General features: G+C 37.1%; 1 protein-coding gene across 2 annotated transcripts in view; it reads right to left on the bottom strand.

Annotated features, from left to right (window-relative positions):
• Positions 1-20324, bottom strand: part of LOC133238360 (phospholipid-transporting ATPase ABCA3-like) — a 75623-nt gene that overhangs the window by 8652 nt on the left and 46647 nt on the right. For both annotated transcript variants that reach the window (XM_061401370.1, XM_061401371.1), the window contains exons 4-6: positions 19364-19491; positions 15616-15736; positions 6365-6624 (exon numbers count right to left, since the gene is read on the bottom strand). In XM_061401370.1, coding sequence (XP_061257354.1) covers positions 6365-6624; positions 15616-15736; positions 19364-19491 — 509 coding nt within the window. The remainder of the gene's footprint in view (positions 1-6364; positions 6625-15615; positions 15737-19363; positions 19492-20324) is intronic.

The following is a 20324-nucleotide window of genomic DNA, read 5'->3' as shown; positions in this document are numbered from 1 at the left end:
TAGAGGAAAACAATAGAATGGGAAAGACTAGAGAGCTCTTAAAGAAAATTAGAGACACCAAGGGAACATTTCATGCAAAGAGATGCACTATAAAGGACAGAAACTGTATGGGTCTAAGAGAAGCAGAAGATAATAAGAATAGGCGGTAAGAATATACAGAATAACTATACAAGAGAGATCTTAATGACCCAGATAACCATGATGGTGTGATCACTCACCTAGAACCAAATATCCTGGAGTGTGAAGTCAAGTGGGCCTTAGGAAGCATCACTATGAACAAAGCTAGTGGAGGTGATGAAATTCCACCTGAGCTATCTCAAATCCTAAAAGATGGTGCTGTTAAAGTGCTGCTCAATATGCCAGCAAATTTGGAAAACTCAGCAGTGCCCACAGGACTGGAAAAGGTCATTTTTTATTTCAATACCAAATAAGGGAAATGTCAAAGAATGTTCAAATTACTGAACAACTGCACTCATTTCACATGGTAGCAAAGTATTGTTCAAAATCCTTCCAGCTATGTCAACAGTATGTGAACCCAGAACATCCAGATGTACAAGCTGGATTTTAAAAGGCAGAGGAACCAGAGATCAAACTGCAAACATCCATTGGATCATAGGAAAAGGAAGAGAATTCCAGAAGAACATCTACTACACTGAAGTTCTTGACTGTGTCTATCACAACAAACTGTGGAAAATTCTTAAAGAGGTAGGAATACCAGACCACCTGACCTACTTCCTGAGAAACCTCTATGCAGGTCAAGAAACAACAGTTAGAATCAGACAAGTAACAGTGGACTGGTTCCAAATTGGGAAAGGAGTACGTCAAGACTATATATTGTCACCCAGCTTATTTAACTTATATGCAGAGTACATCATGAGAATAGCCAGGCTGGATGATGCACCAGCTGGAATCAAGACTGGGGAGAAATATCAATAACTTCAGATATGCAGATGACACCACCCTTATGGCAGAAAGTGAAGAGGAAATAAAGAGCCTCATGATGAAAGTGAAAGAAGACAGTGAAAGAGCTTGCTTAAAACTCAACATTCAAAATGAAGATCATGACATCCTGTCCCATCACTTCATAGCAAATAGATGGGGAAACAATGACAGGCTTTTTTCTCTTGGGCTCCAAAATCACTGTGGACAGTGACTGCAGCCATAAAATTAAAAGGCACTTGCTCCTTGGAAAAAAAGCTATGACAAACCTGGACAGCATATTAAAAAGCAGAGACATTACTCTGTTGACAAAGTTGTGTATAGTCAAAGCTATGGTTTTTCCAGTAGCCATGTACATATGTGAGAGTTGAACAATAAAAAAGGCTTAGGGCCCCAAAATTGATACCTTTGAACTGTGGTGTTGGAAAAGACACTTAAGAGTCCCTTGGACAGTAAGGAGATCAAACAAGTCAATCCTAAAGGAAATCAACTGAATATTCACTGAAAGGACTAATGCTGGAGCTGAAGCTCCAATGCTCTGGCCACCTGATGGGAAAAACTGACTCATTGGAAAAGGCCCTGACACTGGGAAAAATTGAAGGCATGAAGAGAAGTGGACAACAGAGGATGAGATGGTTGGATAGAATCACCGACTCAATGGCTATGTGTTTGAGCAAACTCTGGGAGATGATGAAGGACAGGGAAGCCTGGCACACTGCAGCCTATTTGGGTCACAAAGAGTCAGACACAGTTGAACAACTGAACAACAACAACAAAATCTTTAAACAAGTTGGAAGAGATAACCATTAGAAATCCACACACATCTAACAAAAAAGTACTTCAGCCTGGAAGGACTGAAAAATACAGCCTAAGCAAAGCTTACATGCTAAGACTTTATCAGGAGGTTCATTCATAGAATAGCAAGAATGAGAGAATTAAGATGTGAAGGAAAGAAAACAAATTGAATGTAATGTATTTAGCACACCGGCCACAGGCTGATAAAAAGAAATGTATTCAAATGCTATCATTCCATTAAGTCAAATGGAAGCATCAGGCCTTAAGATAGTCCAACTCTTCACTCCATGGTCAAAGTTCAGTTGGCTTGTTGACAACTTCCCTGAGTTTCTGAGTTGGGTGAAGATTCCATGAAGCCACCGTGGATGAAAGATCCCTCACTCCATGACACAAGCTCTTTCTTTGAGCCCAGAAATGAATAGAACTAGCTCCCAATGAAGGAATAATATTTGCTATTCCAAACCCTGTTCCTTAGAAGGGAGTTTAAAACAACCAGCAATGTTATTAATAGAAGACAAGGTGATAGCAATGGTGGAGAGGCTCTCCATGAAGAAATTAGTCCAGTCATGCAAAACAGGTGAAAATAAGCAAACCCCATGTACTGGGTCCCCTACACGTAACATCAACATGTATAAAGCTAAGACTGACAATTAAAAGGAAAAATTAGACAACTCAACTTAGAGGGGTGAGAATGGGTGGGAGGTTGGAGGGAGATTCAAGAAGGAGGGGACATATGTACACCTATGGTTAATTTATGTTGATGTAAGACAGAAATCAAACCAATATTATAAACCAATCATCAATCAATTAAAAATAAATAAATATTAAAAAATAATCAATAAACATAAAGGTAGATATTTAATATACTTCTCACAATAACTGATAACAACTAATAGATAAAACATAAATATGAACAATGTGAATAACAAAATTGATGTAACGTACAGAAAACTGCACCTTTTAGCTCTCAGCACACATTGTTTTTCAGTGAACATGTGATAACAGAACATTTGTTAAAATTGGCTATATTCTAGTCCATAAAGCATGTTTCAACAAAATTTTAAAAAACTGAAATAAAAGACCAGAACCTAGTATGTTAAAGATGGTAACAATAACCCTGTGTACGAGACAGCAAAAGAGACACTGATGTATAAAACAGTCTTATGGACTCTGTGGGAGAGGGAGAGGGTGGGAAGATTTGGGAGAATGGCGTTGAAACATGTAAAATATCATGTATGAAACGAGTTGCCAGTCCAGGTTCGATGCACAATACTGGATGCTTGGGGCTGGTGCACTGGGATGACCCAGAGGGATGGTATGGGGAGGGAGGAGGGAGGAGGGTTCAGGATGGGGAACACATGTATACCTGTGGTGGATTCATTTTGATATTTGGCAAAACTTATACAATTATGTAAAGTTTAAAAATAAAATAAAAAAAATTAACACATTAAAAACCAATATGTTTTATTAAGTTCACAGTTGTGAGCTTCAAAATATGCTGAATGATCTTTGATCAAAATACAGATTATAAACATTCAAGAAACATTTTCATTCTTCTCATAGAGTAGTCTGAGAATTGTATTTTCTCTAGCTTCCAAAACAGAGGTTAATGATTTAGTAAATGTGGATGTATATTAATTGTATGTCCTCTTTAGGGAAAGATTACCTATACCTTTCATTGATATCTGTGAAGATTTCTTTATTTCAACCACATCAACTAATAGTGACGACTTCTATTGCTATTACGAAGATACCTCAGGATCTTAACGAACTGCTAGCTTTTGATCCTTAAAAAGCAACTTGTAACACTATTTTAAATTTATAATGGTCCTTGAAATTTTATAAATGCCCTATAGGTCAAAGAAAAAATTAACAAAGAAATTAGAAACTATTATGAAATATATGATAAAGAAAACATTGTATTTCAACTTATAGGTTGTAACAAAAGTTGATTTGACCTAAATTTAGAGGCTTATGTGCAAAGATTAGAAAAAAAGAAGGTCTAAAGAACTACAAGGAAGAGAATGTGGGGAAACTCAGCCGGCAAAGACTGGCCACAGAAAGCAGGAATCATAAAGGAAAAGAGTTTATTACATTAAAATTCAGAACTTTTACAAGTCAAAGACACCATTAAAGCAATTTACAGGTTGGGAGAACATACTTGCAATACATACATGACATAAAGAACTTGTATCCAAAATATATAAAGAATCAATGAAAGTCAATGAGAAAAGACACACAACCCAACAGAAAAGTGGGGAAAAGAGTTTTGAATACACACTTCACAAAAGAGAAAATCCATGTTGCCAAAAAGCATGTGAAAAGGTGTTCAACATCATTAGTTAACAAGGAAAATTAAATTAAAAGCACAATGAGTTCACCGCTATACTCTTTCCAGAATGGCTGAAAGTTTAAAAGGCTAATACCACTAATTGTTGGCATTCTTATGGAACAAGAGTAACTCTCTTACATTATTGATAAGAGAATAAATTGGCACAAACTTTAGAAAAAAATTTCACTTTATTTAACAAGATTGAAAATATGTATATTTTATACTCCACCAATCTTAATCTTAGGTATATATCCGACAGAAAAATGTGCACATCTTCACTAAAACATATCCTTCAAAAATAAATAAATACATTTAAAATACAAAAAGTATAAAAGGGAATATTTCACTGAGAGGAAAACTATTGCTAATATATTAGCATATATCTATTTTTTTTCCTCTGATACACATGCTTTTTGCAAAAATGGGATGATACCTGCATTGTTTCAGGATATGCTTTTTTTCATTTAACATTATATTGGAGGCCTCTCAACTGTTACTGAATAAACCTACAGCTTCATTTAAAAAAAAATATTCACATTGGCTTACTGTAATAGGCCAATACTTGAACAACTAAATATTCATCAGCAATAGTGACAAATCGTGGTATAGTCATAAAGTATAACACACAATAATGAAAATGGCCAAATTGCATCTATATGGAAAACATCAATAGCTCCCCCTGAAACAAAAGAATGGCTGTTGTATGATTCTATTTAAATAAAGTTTTTAAACCAGGCAACACTAATATACAATTTTAGAATTTAAATAGTAACTATTTTTAGAGAAGAGAGATGTAGTTATTTAGGTTGGGATGCAAAGGGGTGTCCAGATTACAGGCAGTATTGGGTGGAACCACTACTTGGGTGGAACAGTAGTTGTATGTTCATGTTTCAAAGATCTGTACACATTGGTATGTATTTATTTTAATTCAAGTTTTTTAAATGAAAAATTAAATAACAAATAATTTAAGCTACATGATCAACATTTGTGTAACAGGTCCTGGAGACACAGAGAGAAAATTAGTAAGCTGAAGTTTAAAGTTGAAAATAGATTTCAAGGAGATTATTCACTAAGTAGGAAAAAAGAAAAATATGTGGTAGTCAGAGAAATGGCTAGATGATTAAAAATTAACAAGAGCTTGAAGTAGAAAATGACATTTCCAAAAATGGAGGGAAAGGAACAGAATGTATGCTGGTTGACACACACTGCACACAGGGAACAAAGGGAATGGAAAGATAACTAACCATTGATAGCTACATAATATTTCCTACTGCTACTGCTGCTAAGTCACTTCAGTCATGTCCGACTCTGTGTGACCCCATAGACGGCAGCCCACCAGACACCCCATCCCTGGGATTCTCCAGGCAAGAACACTGGAATGAGTTGCCATTTCCTTCTCCAATGCATGAAAGTGAAAAGTGAAAGTGAAGTCGCTCAGTTGTTTCCGACTCTTCGCGACCCCATGGACTGCAGCCTACCAGGCTCCTCCATCCATGGGATTTTCCAGGCAAGAGTACTGGAGTGGGGTGCCATCGCCTTCTCCGATAATATTTCCTATGTACTAGCAATTAAGATCTCTTTAATTATCACACAACTCTATGTGGTAAGAGTATTTTTACCTCCATTTTACACATGAGGCCCAGAGAAGTTAAGAAGGTTACCCAAAAGTTACCGGGGTAGGAAATGGCAGTACTCAGGTGCTACACGTACTATAGTATACTGATAAGACTTAGGTTTCAAGCCTGGGTGATACAGAGGCTGATACATGGCAACCTACTCCAGTATACTTGCCTGGAGAATCCCATGGGCAGAGCAGCATGGTGGGCTACAGTACAGGGACGCACATTAATGGATAGATGGATAAATTAATGGCTTTCTCTCTGACTTTAGAGCCACTGCTCTTTATAATATGATCTTGATTTGACTTGATATTAAAAAGATTCTCAAGTCTTGGAGTTGAAGTATATATTAGGGTCATATAATTTATAAGCTTGTATGATTATTTCTCTTTTGTTCATTTTATTCCAAAGAAGATTTAGGATATTTAATATATGATTTCTCTTCACAGCATTCTTATCAAATAGTCAATAAAATTACAAGCCAGATCAAGAATTTAGATAAAAGAAAAACACCAGCAAGTTGACAAATGACATAGTATATATATTCTATGCCCAATCTATATTTGTATATTGCTATTGTGTTGTAATCATTCACTAGTAACAAAGGTATAGACATAGTTCAAATCTGTGCATAAATCTGTTCCACAGGCCCAAAATGAAACAAAGAAAGTGAATTTACCTTTAATCTGGTTTCCTTTTCCATAACAATGGTCCTGATAAGAGTAAGTTCAGTTAGAGAAAATATAAGTAAAACTGCTAAAGGGAAGAGAGATAAAAAAGAGAGAAAAAAATTATCTTTATAATAAGTAGGGTATGGAAATCTGCTAACAAAAATGTTGACATTTGCAAATAGCATTTCCGCAGCTCTGCCATTATGGTACACAATGATGGCCTTATCTAAGGCATGCTGCACAAGCAGGAATCCACCTTTGTAGTAATCTAAGTGAAAAAACAAAGATTGCCAAGTTCAGTATATTAGGAAACAGCAAGGCAGACACAGAAGTCAATTCAGGTAATTCTAAGTTTTTAACTCATAAAACAAAGCAAATTCACAAAACTTATAACAGTTTGGAATATAAAGAGATAATAAATAGAATGGAATTGCATTACCACCCTTCCTCAAACTAAAATACTTGCATCCAAATGTTACAGTTGGTTTATGTAATATTATCAGTCAAAAGAAATGAGAATTCAAGGAAATACCAGATATACTTTTCTTTAAAAAAAATTATTTTATTTTTATTTTTTAATTTAAATTTATTTATTTTAATTGGAGGCTAATTACTTTACAATATTGTATTAGCTTTGCCATACATCAACATGAATCTGCCATGGGTGTACACGTGTTCCCCATCCTGAACTCCCCTCCCACCTCCCTCCCCGTACCATTCCTCTGGGTCATCCCAGTGCACCAGCCCCAAGCAACCTGTATCCTGCATTGAACCTGCACTGGCGATTCGTTTCTTATATGATATTATACACGTTTCAGTGCCATTCTCCCAAATTGTCCCACCCTCTCCCTCTCCCACAGAGTCCAAAAGATTGTTCTATACATCTGTGTCTCTTTTGCTGTCTCACACACAGGGTTATCGTCACCATCTTTCTAAATTCCATATATATGCATTAGTATACTGTATAAACTCAAAATGGATTAAAGATCTAAACGTAAGACCAGAAACTATAAAACTCCTAGAGGAGAACATAGGCAAAACACTTTCCGACATAAATCACAGCAGGATCCTCCATGACCCAGAATATTGGAAATAAAAGCAAAAATAAACAAATGGGACCTAATTAAAATTAAAAGCTTCTGCACAACAAAGGAAACTATAAGCAAGGTGAAAAAACAGCCTTCAGAATGGGAGAAAATAATAGCAAATGAAGCAACTGACAAACAACTAATCTCAAAAATATACAAGCAACTCCTACAGCTCAACTGCAGAAAAATAAGCGACCCAATCAAAAAATGGGCCAAAGAACTAAACATACATTTCTCTAAAGAAGACATACAGATGGCTAACAAACACATGAAAAGATGCTCAACATCACTCATTATCAGAGAAATGCAAATCAAAACCACAATGAGGTACCATTTCACGCCAGTCAGAATGGCTGCGATCCAAAAGTCTACAAGCAATAAATGCTGGAGAGGGTGTGGAGAAAAGGGAACCCTCTTACACTGTTGGTGGGAATGCAAACTAGTACAGCCACTATGGAGAACAGTGTGAAGATTCCTTAAAAAACTGGAAATAGAACTGCCTTATGACCCAGCAATCCCACTGCTGGGCATACACACTAAGGAAACCAGAATTGAAAGAGACACATGTACCCCAATGTTCATCACAGCACTGTTTATAATAGCCAGGACATGGAAGCAACCTAGATGTTCATCAGGAGACGAATGGATAAGAAAGCTGTGGTACATATACACAATGGAGTATTACTCAGCCATTAAAAAGAATACATTTGAATCAGTTCTAATGAGGTGGATGAAACTGGAGCCTATTATACAGAGTGAAGTAAGCCAGAAAGAAAAACACCAGATACACTTTTCTATACTGGACACATGCATAGAAATGAATTTTAAAACAAGATATGACATGATTCCATCTACAATAGCATTGAAAAGAATAAAATACATAGGAAGAAACTTAACCAAAGAGGTAAATTACTTGTACACTTAAAACTACAAAGCATTCCTGAAATTAATAAAGAAGACACAAATAAATCAAAAGACATCTGTGCTCATGAGTTGGAAGACAATATTCATACTAATCAAGAGTTATCTACAGATTCAATATAATCTTTATCAAAACCCCAAATGCATTTTTGTAGAAATAGACAAAAATCCTAAAATCCATATGAAATTTCAAAAGATTCTGAGTAGCCAAAATAATCCTGAGCAAGAAAAACACTTGTTCTTTTAAGCTGGAGGACTCACATATCCTGATTTTAAAATAAATTAGGAAGTTACAGTAATCAAAAGAGTATGGTATTGGCATAAAGACAGACATAGAGACAAATGGAAAACAACAGATGACCCAGAAATAAACTCTCATATACCATCAAATGATCTTTGCTAAGGGCATTGGGCAAAAAAATACAGTCTCATCAAAAGAAATGGTGTTGGATAAACTGGAAGTCCACATGCAAAAGAATGAATTTGGATCCGTACCTTATACCAAAAATTAAATGAAAATGGATCAAATATCTAAACACAAGACCTGACATTGTAAAACACAAAGAAGAAAACAAAGGGCAAATTATTCATGACATTGGATTAGGTGATTTCTCAGACATGACATCAAAAGCACATGGGACCAGCAAAAATAAACAAAGTAGACTACATCACACTTAAGAATGTTTCCACAGCAAAGGGAACAATCAACAGAATGAAAAGGCAACCAATGAAATGGGGGAAAATATTTATAAACCATAAAATGTATAAAGGGCTAATATTCAGAATATATAAAGAACATCTAAAACTCAACAACAACTAAACAACCATATTAAAAAATATGAATGACGTGAACAGATATTTCTTCAAAAAAATATACAAGGGGACAAAAAGCAAATGAAAAAAAATAATCAAATTCACTAGTCATCAGGGAAATGCATATCAAAACCGCAAGATGCCACCTCACACCTGTCGGATGGCCACTACCAAAACAGAGAAAATAACACATTTTGGTGAAGATGTAAGGAAAATGAAATCCTTGTGAACTACTGGTAGAAATATAAAATGGTGCACTTGCAATGGAAAACAGGATGGAGGTTTCTCAAAATATTACAAATAATTGCCATAAAATCCAATAATTACATTTGAGTATATAAAGAATTGAAAACAGGATCTCAGTGAAATATCTGCACACACATATTCATTGCATCATTATTCACAATAGCCAAAAGATGAAAGCAACCTAAATGTTCTTTGATAGATAAATGGATAAACCAACTGTGGTGTGTGTGTGTGTGTGTGTGTGTGTGTGTGTGTGTGTATACACCAATGCCAAACAGGCTGAAGTTGAATAGTTCTGTGATGACCTACAAGACCTTCTAGAACTAACACCAAAAAACGATGTCCTTTTCATCATAGGAGACTGGAATGTAAAAGTAGGAAGTCAAGAGATACCTGGAGTAACAGGCAAATTTGGCCTTGGAGTACAAAATGAAGCAGGGCAAAAGCTAACAGAGTTTTGCCAAGAGAATGTACCGATAACAGCAAAAATCCTCTTCCAACAACACAAGAGACAACTCTACACATGGACATTACCAGATGGTCAATACCTCAATCAGATTAATTATATTCTTTGCAGCCAAAGATGGAGAAGTTCTATAGAGTCAGCAAAAGCAAGACCAGGAACTGACTATAGCTCAAATCATGAAATTCTTATTGCAAAATTCAGACTTAAATTGAAGAATGTAGGGAAAACCACTAGACCATTAGAGTATGACCTAAATGAAATCCCTTACAATTATACAGTGGAAGTGCAAATAGATTCAAGGGATTCGATCTGATAGACAGAGTGCCTAAAGAACTATGGATAGAGGTTCATGATATTGTACAGGAGGTGGTGCCCTAATACCATCCCTAAGAAAAAGAAATGCAAAAAGGCAAAATGGTTGTCTGAGGAGGCCTTATGAATAGCTGAGAAAAAAAGAGAAGTAAAAGGCAAAGGAGAAAAGGAAAGATAAACCCATCTGAATGCAAAGTTCCAAAGAATAGCAAGGAGAGATAAGAAAACCTTCCTAAGTGATCAGTGCAAAGAAACAGAGGAAAAGAATAGAAAGGGAAAGACTAGAGATCTCTTCAAGAAAATTAGAGACACCAAGGAAACATTTCATGCAAAGATGGGCACAATAAAGGACAGAAATGGTATAGACATAAAAGAAGCAGAAGATATTAAGAAAAGGTGGCAAGAATACACAGAAGAAAACTATTCAAAAAAGATCTTGACCCATATAAGCACAATGGTGTGATCACCTACCTAGAGCCAGACATCCTGGAATGTGAAGTCAAGTGGGATTTAGGAAGCATCACTACAAACAAAGCTAGTGGAGGTGATGGAATTCCTGTGGGGTGTGTGTGTGTGTGTGTGTGTGTGTGTGTATACACCAATGCCAAACAGGCTGAAGTTGAATGGTTCTATGATGACCTACAAGACCTTCTAGAACTAACACCAAAAAACGATGTCCTTTTCATCATAGGAGACTGGAATGTAAAAGTAGAAAAGAACTATATTTGAATAGTTGAGCTATTTCAAATCCTAAAAGATGGTGCTGTGAAAGTGCTACACTCAATATGCCAGCAAATTTGGAAGATGCAGCAAGGGCCACAGGACTGGAAAAGGTCAATTTTCATTCCAATCCCAAAGAAAGGCAATGCCAAAGAATGCTCAAACTACCGCACAATTGCACCCATCTCACATGCTAGCAAAGTAATACTCAAAATTATCCAAGTCAGGCTTCAACAGTAGGTGAACCATGAACTTCCAGAAGTTCAAGCTGGATTTAGAAAAGGCAGAGGAACCAGAGACCAAATTGCCAACATTCACTGGATCATCAAAAAAGCAAGAGAGTTCCACAAAAACATCTACTTCTGCTTTATTGACTATGTCAAAACCTTTGACTGTGTGGATCACAACAAACTGTGGGAAATTCTTCAAGAGATGGGAATACCAGACCACTTTACCTGCCTCCAGAGAAATCTGTATTCAGTCAAGAAGCATTAGTTAGAACAGTACATGGAACAAGAGACTGGTTCCAAATTGGGAAAGGAGTACGTGAAAGCTGTACATTGTCACCAGGCTTATTTAGCTTCTATGCAGAGTGAATCATGCAAAATGCCAGGCTGGATGAAGCAAAGCTGGAATCAAGATTGCCAGGAGAAATATTAATAATCTCAGATATGCAGATGACACCACCCTTATGGCAGAAACCAAAGATGAACTAAAGAGCCTCTTGATGAAAGTGAAAGAGGAGAATGAAAAAGCTGGCTTAAAACCCAGCATTCAAAAGATTAAGATCATGGCATCTGATCCCATCACTTCATGGAAAATAGGTGAGGAAACAATGGAAACAATGACAGACTTTATTTTCTTGGGCTCTAAAATCACTGCAGATGGCAACAACAGCCATGAAATTAAAAGATGCTTGCTCCTTGGAAGAAAAGCTGTGACCAACCTAGACAGCATATTAAAAAGCAGAGACATTATTTTGCCAACAAAAGTTCATCTAGTCAAAGCTATGGTTTTTCCAGTAGTCATGTATGGATGTGAGAGTTGGACCATAAAGAAAGCTGAGTGCCAAAGAACTGATGCTTTTGAACTGTGTGTTGGAGAAGACTCCTGAGAGTCCATTGGACTGCAAGGAGATCAAACCAGTCAATCCTAAAGGAAGTAAGTCCTGAATATTCGTTGGAAGGACTGATGCTGAAGCTGAAGCCCCAGTACTTTGGCCACCTGATGTGAGGAACTGATTCATTTGAAAAGACCTTAATGCTGGGAAAGATTGAAGGCAGGAGGAGGAGACGATGGAGGATGAGGCGGTTGAATGACATCATTGACTTTCTGGACATGAGTTTGAGCAAGCTCCATGAGTTGGTGATGGACAGGAAGCCTGGCATGCTGCAAAAGCCCATGGGGTCACAAATATTTGCACACGACTGAGCAACTGAACTGAAATGACCTATGATGGAATATTATTCAGCCTTGAAAAAGAATAAAATTCTGTTATATGCTACAAGATGGATAAGTCTTGAGGACATTATGCACAAAAATACAATTAATGCATGATTCCACTTAAATGAAATATCTAGAGTAGTCAAAGTCATAGAAACATAAAATAGAATGGTGGTCTCCAAGGGCTGGAAGGAGGGGAAAATGAGGAGTTGTTGCTTAATTGGTGCAGGGTTTTATTTTTACAAGATTAAATAGTTCTGGAGATCTGCTACACAATAATATACCTTTGTTGTACACTTAAGAAAATGGATCTCATGTTTAATACTCTTATTACAATTTTTGTAAATATCACACTCAAATTTCACTGAACTAATTCTGATCATCTCTTCTACCACTTAGCTGATTTAACTGGTCCAGGTCCTAATAGTTAATACCATAGATTTTCACTGTTGAAGGGGATTTAAAAGATCACTTACTCCAAATACTCATTTTTCACCTTAAGAAACTTGATCCAGTGTGTTTAAGCTCATAAAGGTACTGACTAACAGAGTCTGAGAAAGAAACATCAAATCACTTGACTCCCAGTCACTATACTATAATGTCATTTACAAGGAGACTATCTCTTCATACCAGTTTTTAATATTAATTTGCTACACAGTATCATTCAATAGGTGAAATCTGTCTAAACTTTCTTTCTTTATAGTAGGTTTTTTAAGGAAAGCCTCCCTTGAGGAATAGCATATATTTAAATGTTTTTATGGGACCAAAGCTTCTTTTTGGTTTTAAACTACTATTTTCCCACTAAGATCATGCACTTTTCAATTAACCTACTCTCACAACTATACTTAGGATGCAGCATACTAATTTTTAAAAAGGCCACTTTTGGTTAGAGAAATACTCAGTGTTTTTGATAAAAATGACAAGACACTACACAATCCCACCACTCTAACTTTCTTTATTTTTAGACAGCCATTCTAATTTTTATACAGACCATTATACATTTTTGTAATTCTATCCGTATGGTTCTGTATTTATCAGGTTTGATGATGATTATTTTTTATCACTACACAGTAGTCTGTCATACTGATATATCATCATGTTCTTGATAATGGTAAACTACACATAGCTTTTGTCTTCTGCTGAATAATTCAGTAAAGACAAATTCTCAGGATTGTTAGTTAATTCAAGTCCTCTATTTTGTGTTTGTTTGTTTGTTTTGGGGGGGGGGGTGGGTGCTTCCCTGATGGCTCAGATGGTAAAGCATCTGCCTGCAGTGCAGGAGACCCGGGTTTGATCCCTGGGTTGGGAAGATCCCCTGGAGAAGGAAATGGCAACCCACTCCAGTACTCTTGCCTGGAAAATTCCATGGACTGAGGAGCCTGGTAGGCTACAGTCCATGGGGTCACAAAGAGTCGGACACAACTGAGAGACTTCACTTTCACTTTCTGTTGTTTTTTTATCCCTAAAGTTAACCTATGTAATTTAAAAACAATTTAAAACTACCATTGCATAATGAAACATCATTCATCAAAATAACTGCCCCAAAATAATACAGGAACCATAAGCATGCAAACAGTGTTAGTAAATGAAGACATGTCTATGTCAGCACAGTGAACATTTACCAAAAACGACTAAATAAATTCATGCATATACATTGATAAAAGTTCAGGAAATGATCGAAGGTAATACAAAGATACTTTCCAAGTGTATCAGTTCAGTTCAGTTCAGTCACTCAGTCATATCCAACTCTGCGACCCCATGGACTGCGGCACGCCAGGCCTTCCTGTCTATCACCAACTCCCAGAGTTCAAACTCATGTCCATTGAGTCAGTGATGCCATCCAACCATCTCATTCTCTGTCCTCCCCTTCTCTTCCCACCTTCAATCTTTCCCAGCATAAGTGTCATTTCAAATGAGTCAGTTCTTCCCATCAGGTGGCCAGAGTATTGGAGCTTAAGCTTCAGCATCAGTCCTTCCAATGAATATTCAGGACTGATTTCCTTTACTATGGACTGGTTTGATCTCTTTGCAGTCCAAGTGACTCTTAAGAGTCTTCTCCAACACCACAGTTCAAAAGCATCAATTCTTTGACGCTCAGCTTTCTTTATAATCCAACTCTCACATCCATACATGACCACTGGAAAAACAATAGCTTTGACTAGACAAACCTTTGTTGGCAAAGTAATGTCTCTGCTTTTCAATACGCTGTCTAGGTTAGTCATAACTTTTCTTCCAAGGAGTAAGCGTCTTTTAATTTCATGGCTGCAGTCACCATCTGCAGTGATTTTGGAGCCCAAGAAAATAAAGTCTGTCACTGTTTTTCACTGTTTCCCCATCTATTTGCCATCAAGTGATGGGACTGGATGCTATGATCTTAGTTTTCTGAATGTTGAGTTTTAAGCCAACTTTTTCACTCTCCTCTTTCACTTTCATCAAGAGGCTCTTTAGTTCCTCACTTTCTACCATAAGGGTGGTGTCATCTGCATATCTGAAGTTATTGATATATGTCCCAGCAATCTTGATTCCAGCTTGTGGTTCTTCCAGCCCAGTGTTTCTCATGATGTACTCTGCATATAAGTTAAATAAGCACAGTGCCAATATACAGCCTTGATGTACTCCTTTCCCAATTTGGAACCAGTTTGTTGTTCCATGTCCAGTTCTAGCTGTTGCTTCTTGACCTGCATACAGGTTTTCCAAGAGGCAGGTAAGGTGGTCTGGTATTCTCATCTCTTTAAGAATTTTCCAGAGTTTGTTGTGATCCACACGGTCAAAGGCTTTGGCATAGTCAATAAAGTAGAAGTAGATGTTTTTCTGGAACTCTCTTGCTTTTTCAATGATCCAACAGATGTTGACAATTTGATCTCTGGTTCCTCTACCTTTTCTAAATCCAGCTTGAACTTCTGGAAGTTTATGGTTCACATACTGTTGAAGCCTGGCTTAGAGAATTTTAAGCATTATTTTACTAGCGTGTGAGATGAGTGCAATTGTGCGGTAGTTTGAGCATTCTTTGGCATTGCCTTTCTCTGGGATTGGAATGAAAACTGACCTTTTCCAGTCCTGTGGCCACTGTTGAGTTTTCCAAACATATAACGTTTTCTATATGCTTGTTTTACCATAAAAACTAAATTTAAAAAACTTGCTGTCACAATTCACAAAGAAACACATTTCTCACATGTTGAAAAAAACTGTTAAATGACTGCCAGACTGGACAACCAAAATAATAATTAAGTGTGCTTAAGGATATGCTCACCAGGACTTCCCCCTTCTGTGGAACTCGGGTTCCTGGGTCCTCGAGAGGGATTTACTGGAAAGAGAAGTTCTGTAAACCACGGAGTGTTTTTTATAGAATGGAAACGCAGACGATATTTTACCTAGAATGAACAATAATAGAAAACAAATATTTTAAGTCAATAAACATCAAAAAGCAAATACTAGCCATGAAAGGTACATAAAATACAAAGTTAAAAGTTGTGTTTTGAGGACAAGTGAGCAATGTAGAATTCTAAATGAGGAGAAACGACAGTATCACTGTCAACAGGGAACAAGTACAGGACTCACATCCTATAATCACAGTCATAATTTAAAATTGACTAAATTTACATGTTTCCTCTTTTATCTCCATGGCCTTTTGCATTTGAGTTTCAAAGACACAGTAGTGGTACCTTCTTTGATCATTATGAATGAATTTTCTACACGGAGAACTGACCTGCCTACTTCCCTGGTGGGAGAAAGAAATGGCAACCCACTTCAGCATTCTTGTCTGGGAAATCCCACAGACAGAGACGTCTGGCAGGCTCCAGCCCATGGGGTCACAAAGAGGTGAACATGACTCAGTGATTAAACAACAATTTCTCTGGTGTCTTCCCTGGTAGCTCAGTGGTAAAGAATACACCTGCTAATGTAGGAGATGCAGGTATGATCCCTGGGTTGGAAGATCCCCTGGAGAAGGAAATTGCAACTCACTCCAGTATTCTTGTCTGGGAAATCCCATAGACAGAGGAGCCTTGTGGGCTATAGTCCATGGGGTCTTAAAAAGTCGGTCACCACTTAGCGACTAAACAACAGCAACAACTGGTGAAAATTCAGAAAGTTCTATTATTTCATTTCCCATCATGTTAGCCAAATACAGTAGGGCAAAAGTATACCTCCCTCTTCAAAATAATGAGTGACACATAAGGAAAAACCCAGATGAAGAAGAGGAGGGATGATTACATTTAAATGCTGAATGTTGCCTATTTTAAGTATTAAATGAAAAAATAATTATTCACTGTGTCTGAAGAGATAAGTAAACTAAAAGGGTAAATTATAGTAGAATCTGAGTAGCTTAACAAGACAAAAGATTACCGTCACCAACGATCAAGGAAGCAGAACAGAGAAAGGGAGAAGGAACAGGCACCTGCACTATGTCTAGGTAAAAATTCACATAATTCAGTCATTTATAAACAAAGTTTTAACTCGTTACAGCATGCTTAAATATCTTAGTACACAATCCTTGATCTCAGAGATCTCAAAAAGTGTTAAGGGAGCACAGAGGAGGGAAGAGGACACTTGCACTTACACCAAGAGTTTTCTACAATGGATGACAACTATCCAAAGAAAATGAAGGACCTCTAGAGAACACATTCCCTCTCAAAAAGAGGATAAAGTGACCAAAGGCAGAGGAGCAAGAGATAACATAGTACATGCAAAGAACTGCTACTGGTTCAATATTGCTATAACATAAATTTCAGAGAAAGAAGAGACAAAAATGGGGCTGGAAGGGTATTCAGAAACAGGTCACCGATGGCCTTGTATCCTGTGCAAAGAAACTTCTGTAGTCAATGGAGCACCCCTGATGTCTTTAACATAGCAGAGGAACCTGATCTTTTCTGTGTTCTTAATGAATTGTTGTGGTATCCATGTGGATAGAGTAACTTTTGCCTGGGAAATTCAGCTAACATATATAGTTCAGCTACATAAGAGCCACGGGTTGAGGAAAAAAGGAGTATAGTAGGTCTACATTATCCATGAAGTCAGAAAGCAGAGATAAGAAATTTTGTTTGGTAAAGTGTAGAAAAAGGGAACAGATATCTGGGAAAATAACCTGGTGGAAAAATTTTCAGGAATACATTTAAAATGCTAGACACAGAGAATCAACAACAAAAATGAAGTTTGCAACTGTACCAAAGTTACTTGATATTTGGGTCAGGGGATCCACATATACCAATGAAGTTATATAAGCACAAGCACTTTTTTTGAGGCAATAATTAACATAAAGTAGACATATATGAAAAGAATAAAGTGAGTTTCTTCCCTTCTCCTGGCAAATACTTGCCTCTTAAATGCTGGATCTGGCTCTATGCACAGATACTGCAGTTTGATCATTTGTCTCAACCCTACGTAGAATGTCTCTCTCTGGTAAAGAGACACACCAAGTTACCAGGTTCAAAACACTCTACCTTGAGCAATGTTATGAGAGTCTTCTTCAGTGGCTGCAGGTGTCCTAATTCCGATGCAACCTGGCTAAGGCCTAAGAGCTGTTACTAGAGATTTAGAAGAGAAATTTAAGTAATTTATTCAAAAGAAAGAAGCCTTTCCTATTGGAATCTGCCAGTGTATGCGTGCATGCTAAGTAGCTTCAGTTGTGTCTGACTCTTTGTGGCCCAATGAACTGTAGTCCACCAGACTCCTCTGTCCATGGAATTCTCCAGGTAAGAATACTGGGGTGGGTTGCCATGTCCTCCTGCAGGGGATCTTCCCCACCCAGGGATCGAACCTGCAACTCCTGTGACTACTGCACTGCAGGCAGATTCTTCACCGCTGAGCCACTGGAAAGCCCTTGCCAGTGTATATGTATCTGCCTTTATTTTAAAGATCAAACTCAAAATATTTAAAGGACATGCAAATTAGCTAGTAGTGGCATTACAGAAGCTTCCATGGCCACCAGAGAGAGAATTAGAATTCTCAAAGTTAAAGCAATCACCTCTTTGGATATGTAGCAACAATATAGTAAAGCATGATACCAAGTGCAAAAAAAAAGAGGTATTTAGCAGGCAATTGTCCTAACAAGAGGGCAGAGAAACTCCTTCTAAAGTTCACAATCCCAGTAATTAAAGCTGCCACAGGCAAAAGATTTCCAGACATGAGTTGGGCTGCTTTTGCGTTTGTTTAATGTTCACATAGTAACAGCTTTATTATAAACTTGACTTTACATGCAAAGTCAGAATGGGAATTACACTTAAAATCAACACACTAAAAAGTTTAAATATCATATATAGGTACGTACTATCTGAAATTCCAGAGATATATAAACAGGTAACAGATATTGCTGCCCATATTTTTTATGTATCTATATTATTATTTTCTTAACCACAGTTTGCAGGACTGGAAACATCTACCTGGCCAGGTAGATTGGCAAAATAAATATCCTTACTAAAGTTCCTATTACTTCATTTTTCTGAATACAAGACCTTAAGAGTGGGTGAGAGTAGCTTAGTCATGTCCAACTCTTTGCGACCCCATGGACTATACAGTCCGTGGAATTCTCAGGGCAGAATACTGGAGTGGGTTACCATGTCCTCCTCCAGGGGATCTTCCCAACCCAGGGATAGAACCCACGTCTCCTGCATTGCAGGCAGATTCTTTACCAGCTGAGCCACCAGGGAAGCCCAAGAATAGTGGAGTGGGTAGCCTATCCCTTCTCCAGCAGATCTTCCAGACCCAGGGATCAAACAGGGGTCTCCTGCACTGCAGGCAGGTTCTTTACCAACTGAGCTACCAGGGGAGCCACAAGACCTTAAGGTCCAGTTTTATTCTTATCAGCATAATGTGATGACTAAAAGCATAGGTATTAAAATAAGTTGGAACTATTAATAGATTCAAATTCCTGCTCTTATATACAGCAGTTATTATCTTGAGCAAGTTATAATTTTTGCCGTTTATAAAATCATGATGTTACCTTCATTTCATTAAACCCCCGAAGCTTTGAAATATAAAGTCTTTAGATAAAACTTTCCTACCTTAAGTGGCAATCTGTCATTACTGTTTTTGAATTCATGATCAAATATTATAGCAGCCAGCACAAGAACAGACTGATTTTCATATTTAATATACTTTTCAAAATCTTCTTCTGAAGGAAAGCCTCGAACTGTACAGAGAAAAACAAGCATCATACAAATGCAAAATGTCTAATGATTATTCCTATCTTCCTATCATTACCATAAATACCGTAATCCTGCCATAGTATTATAAAATTTAGAACATTATTACTCAAATATTGCCATCACAGATGTCCTCATGAATATCTGGGGTACACAAAATTATTATGTATTATAAACTGTATATGATATTTTGAATACTGTTTAACCATTACAATAACTGTATATTAAGGTAAACTGGGACAGGAGAATTTTCTATTGTGTTTTGAAATCTAGTGATTTAAAGAAAAAAAGGTGAAGAGAAATGACATTTATTTCTGTGGGAAGTATGATATTTCAGAGACTAACCTTAAGTTGTAGAATAAAACTACATTTTCAATTATATTTCTCATTCACAAGTGAATCTGTATGAAATTTGGAAATACACTCTCACAAAGCCACTCATACTCAATCACACACATACAAGTAACTTAACTGACTGAAGAATTTTCATAGGAATTAAAAACCACAATCACTGCTAACCAAAATGATCATATGGATCACAGCCTTGGGTACAATGAAGCTATGAGCCATGCTGTGCATGGGCACCCAAGACGGATGGGTCATGGTGGAGAGTTCTGACAAAACATGGTCCCCTGAAGAAGGGAATGGCAAACTACTCCAGTTTCATTGCCTTGAAAACCCCATGAACAGTATGAAAAGGCAAAAAGTAATGATACTGGAAGATGATCCCCACAAGTTGGTAGGTGCCCAATATGCTACTGAGGAAGAGTAGAGAAATGGCTCCAGAAAGAATGAAGAAGCTGGGCCACAGTGGAAATGA

This window comes from Bos javanicus, chromosome 25, assembly GCF_032452875.1.
Source record: "Bos javanicus breed banteng chromosome 25, ARS-OSU_banteng_1.0, whole genome shotgun sequence".
Classification (NCBI taxonomy): domain Eukaryota; kingdom Metazoa; phylum Chordata; class Mammalia; order Artiodactyla; family Bovidae; genus Bos; species Bos javanicus.
This window is presented reverse-complemented; position numbering and strand designations above follow the sequence as displayed.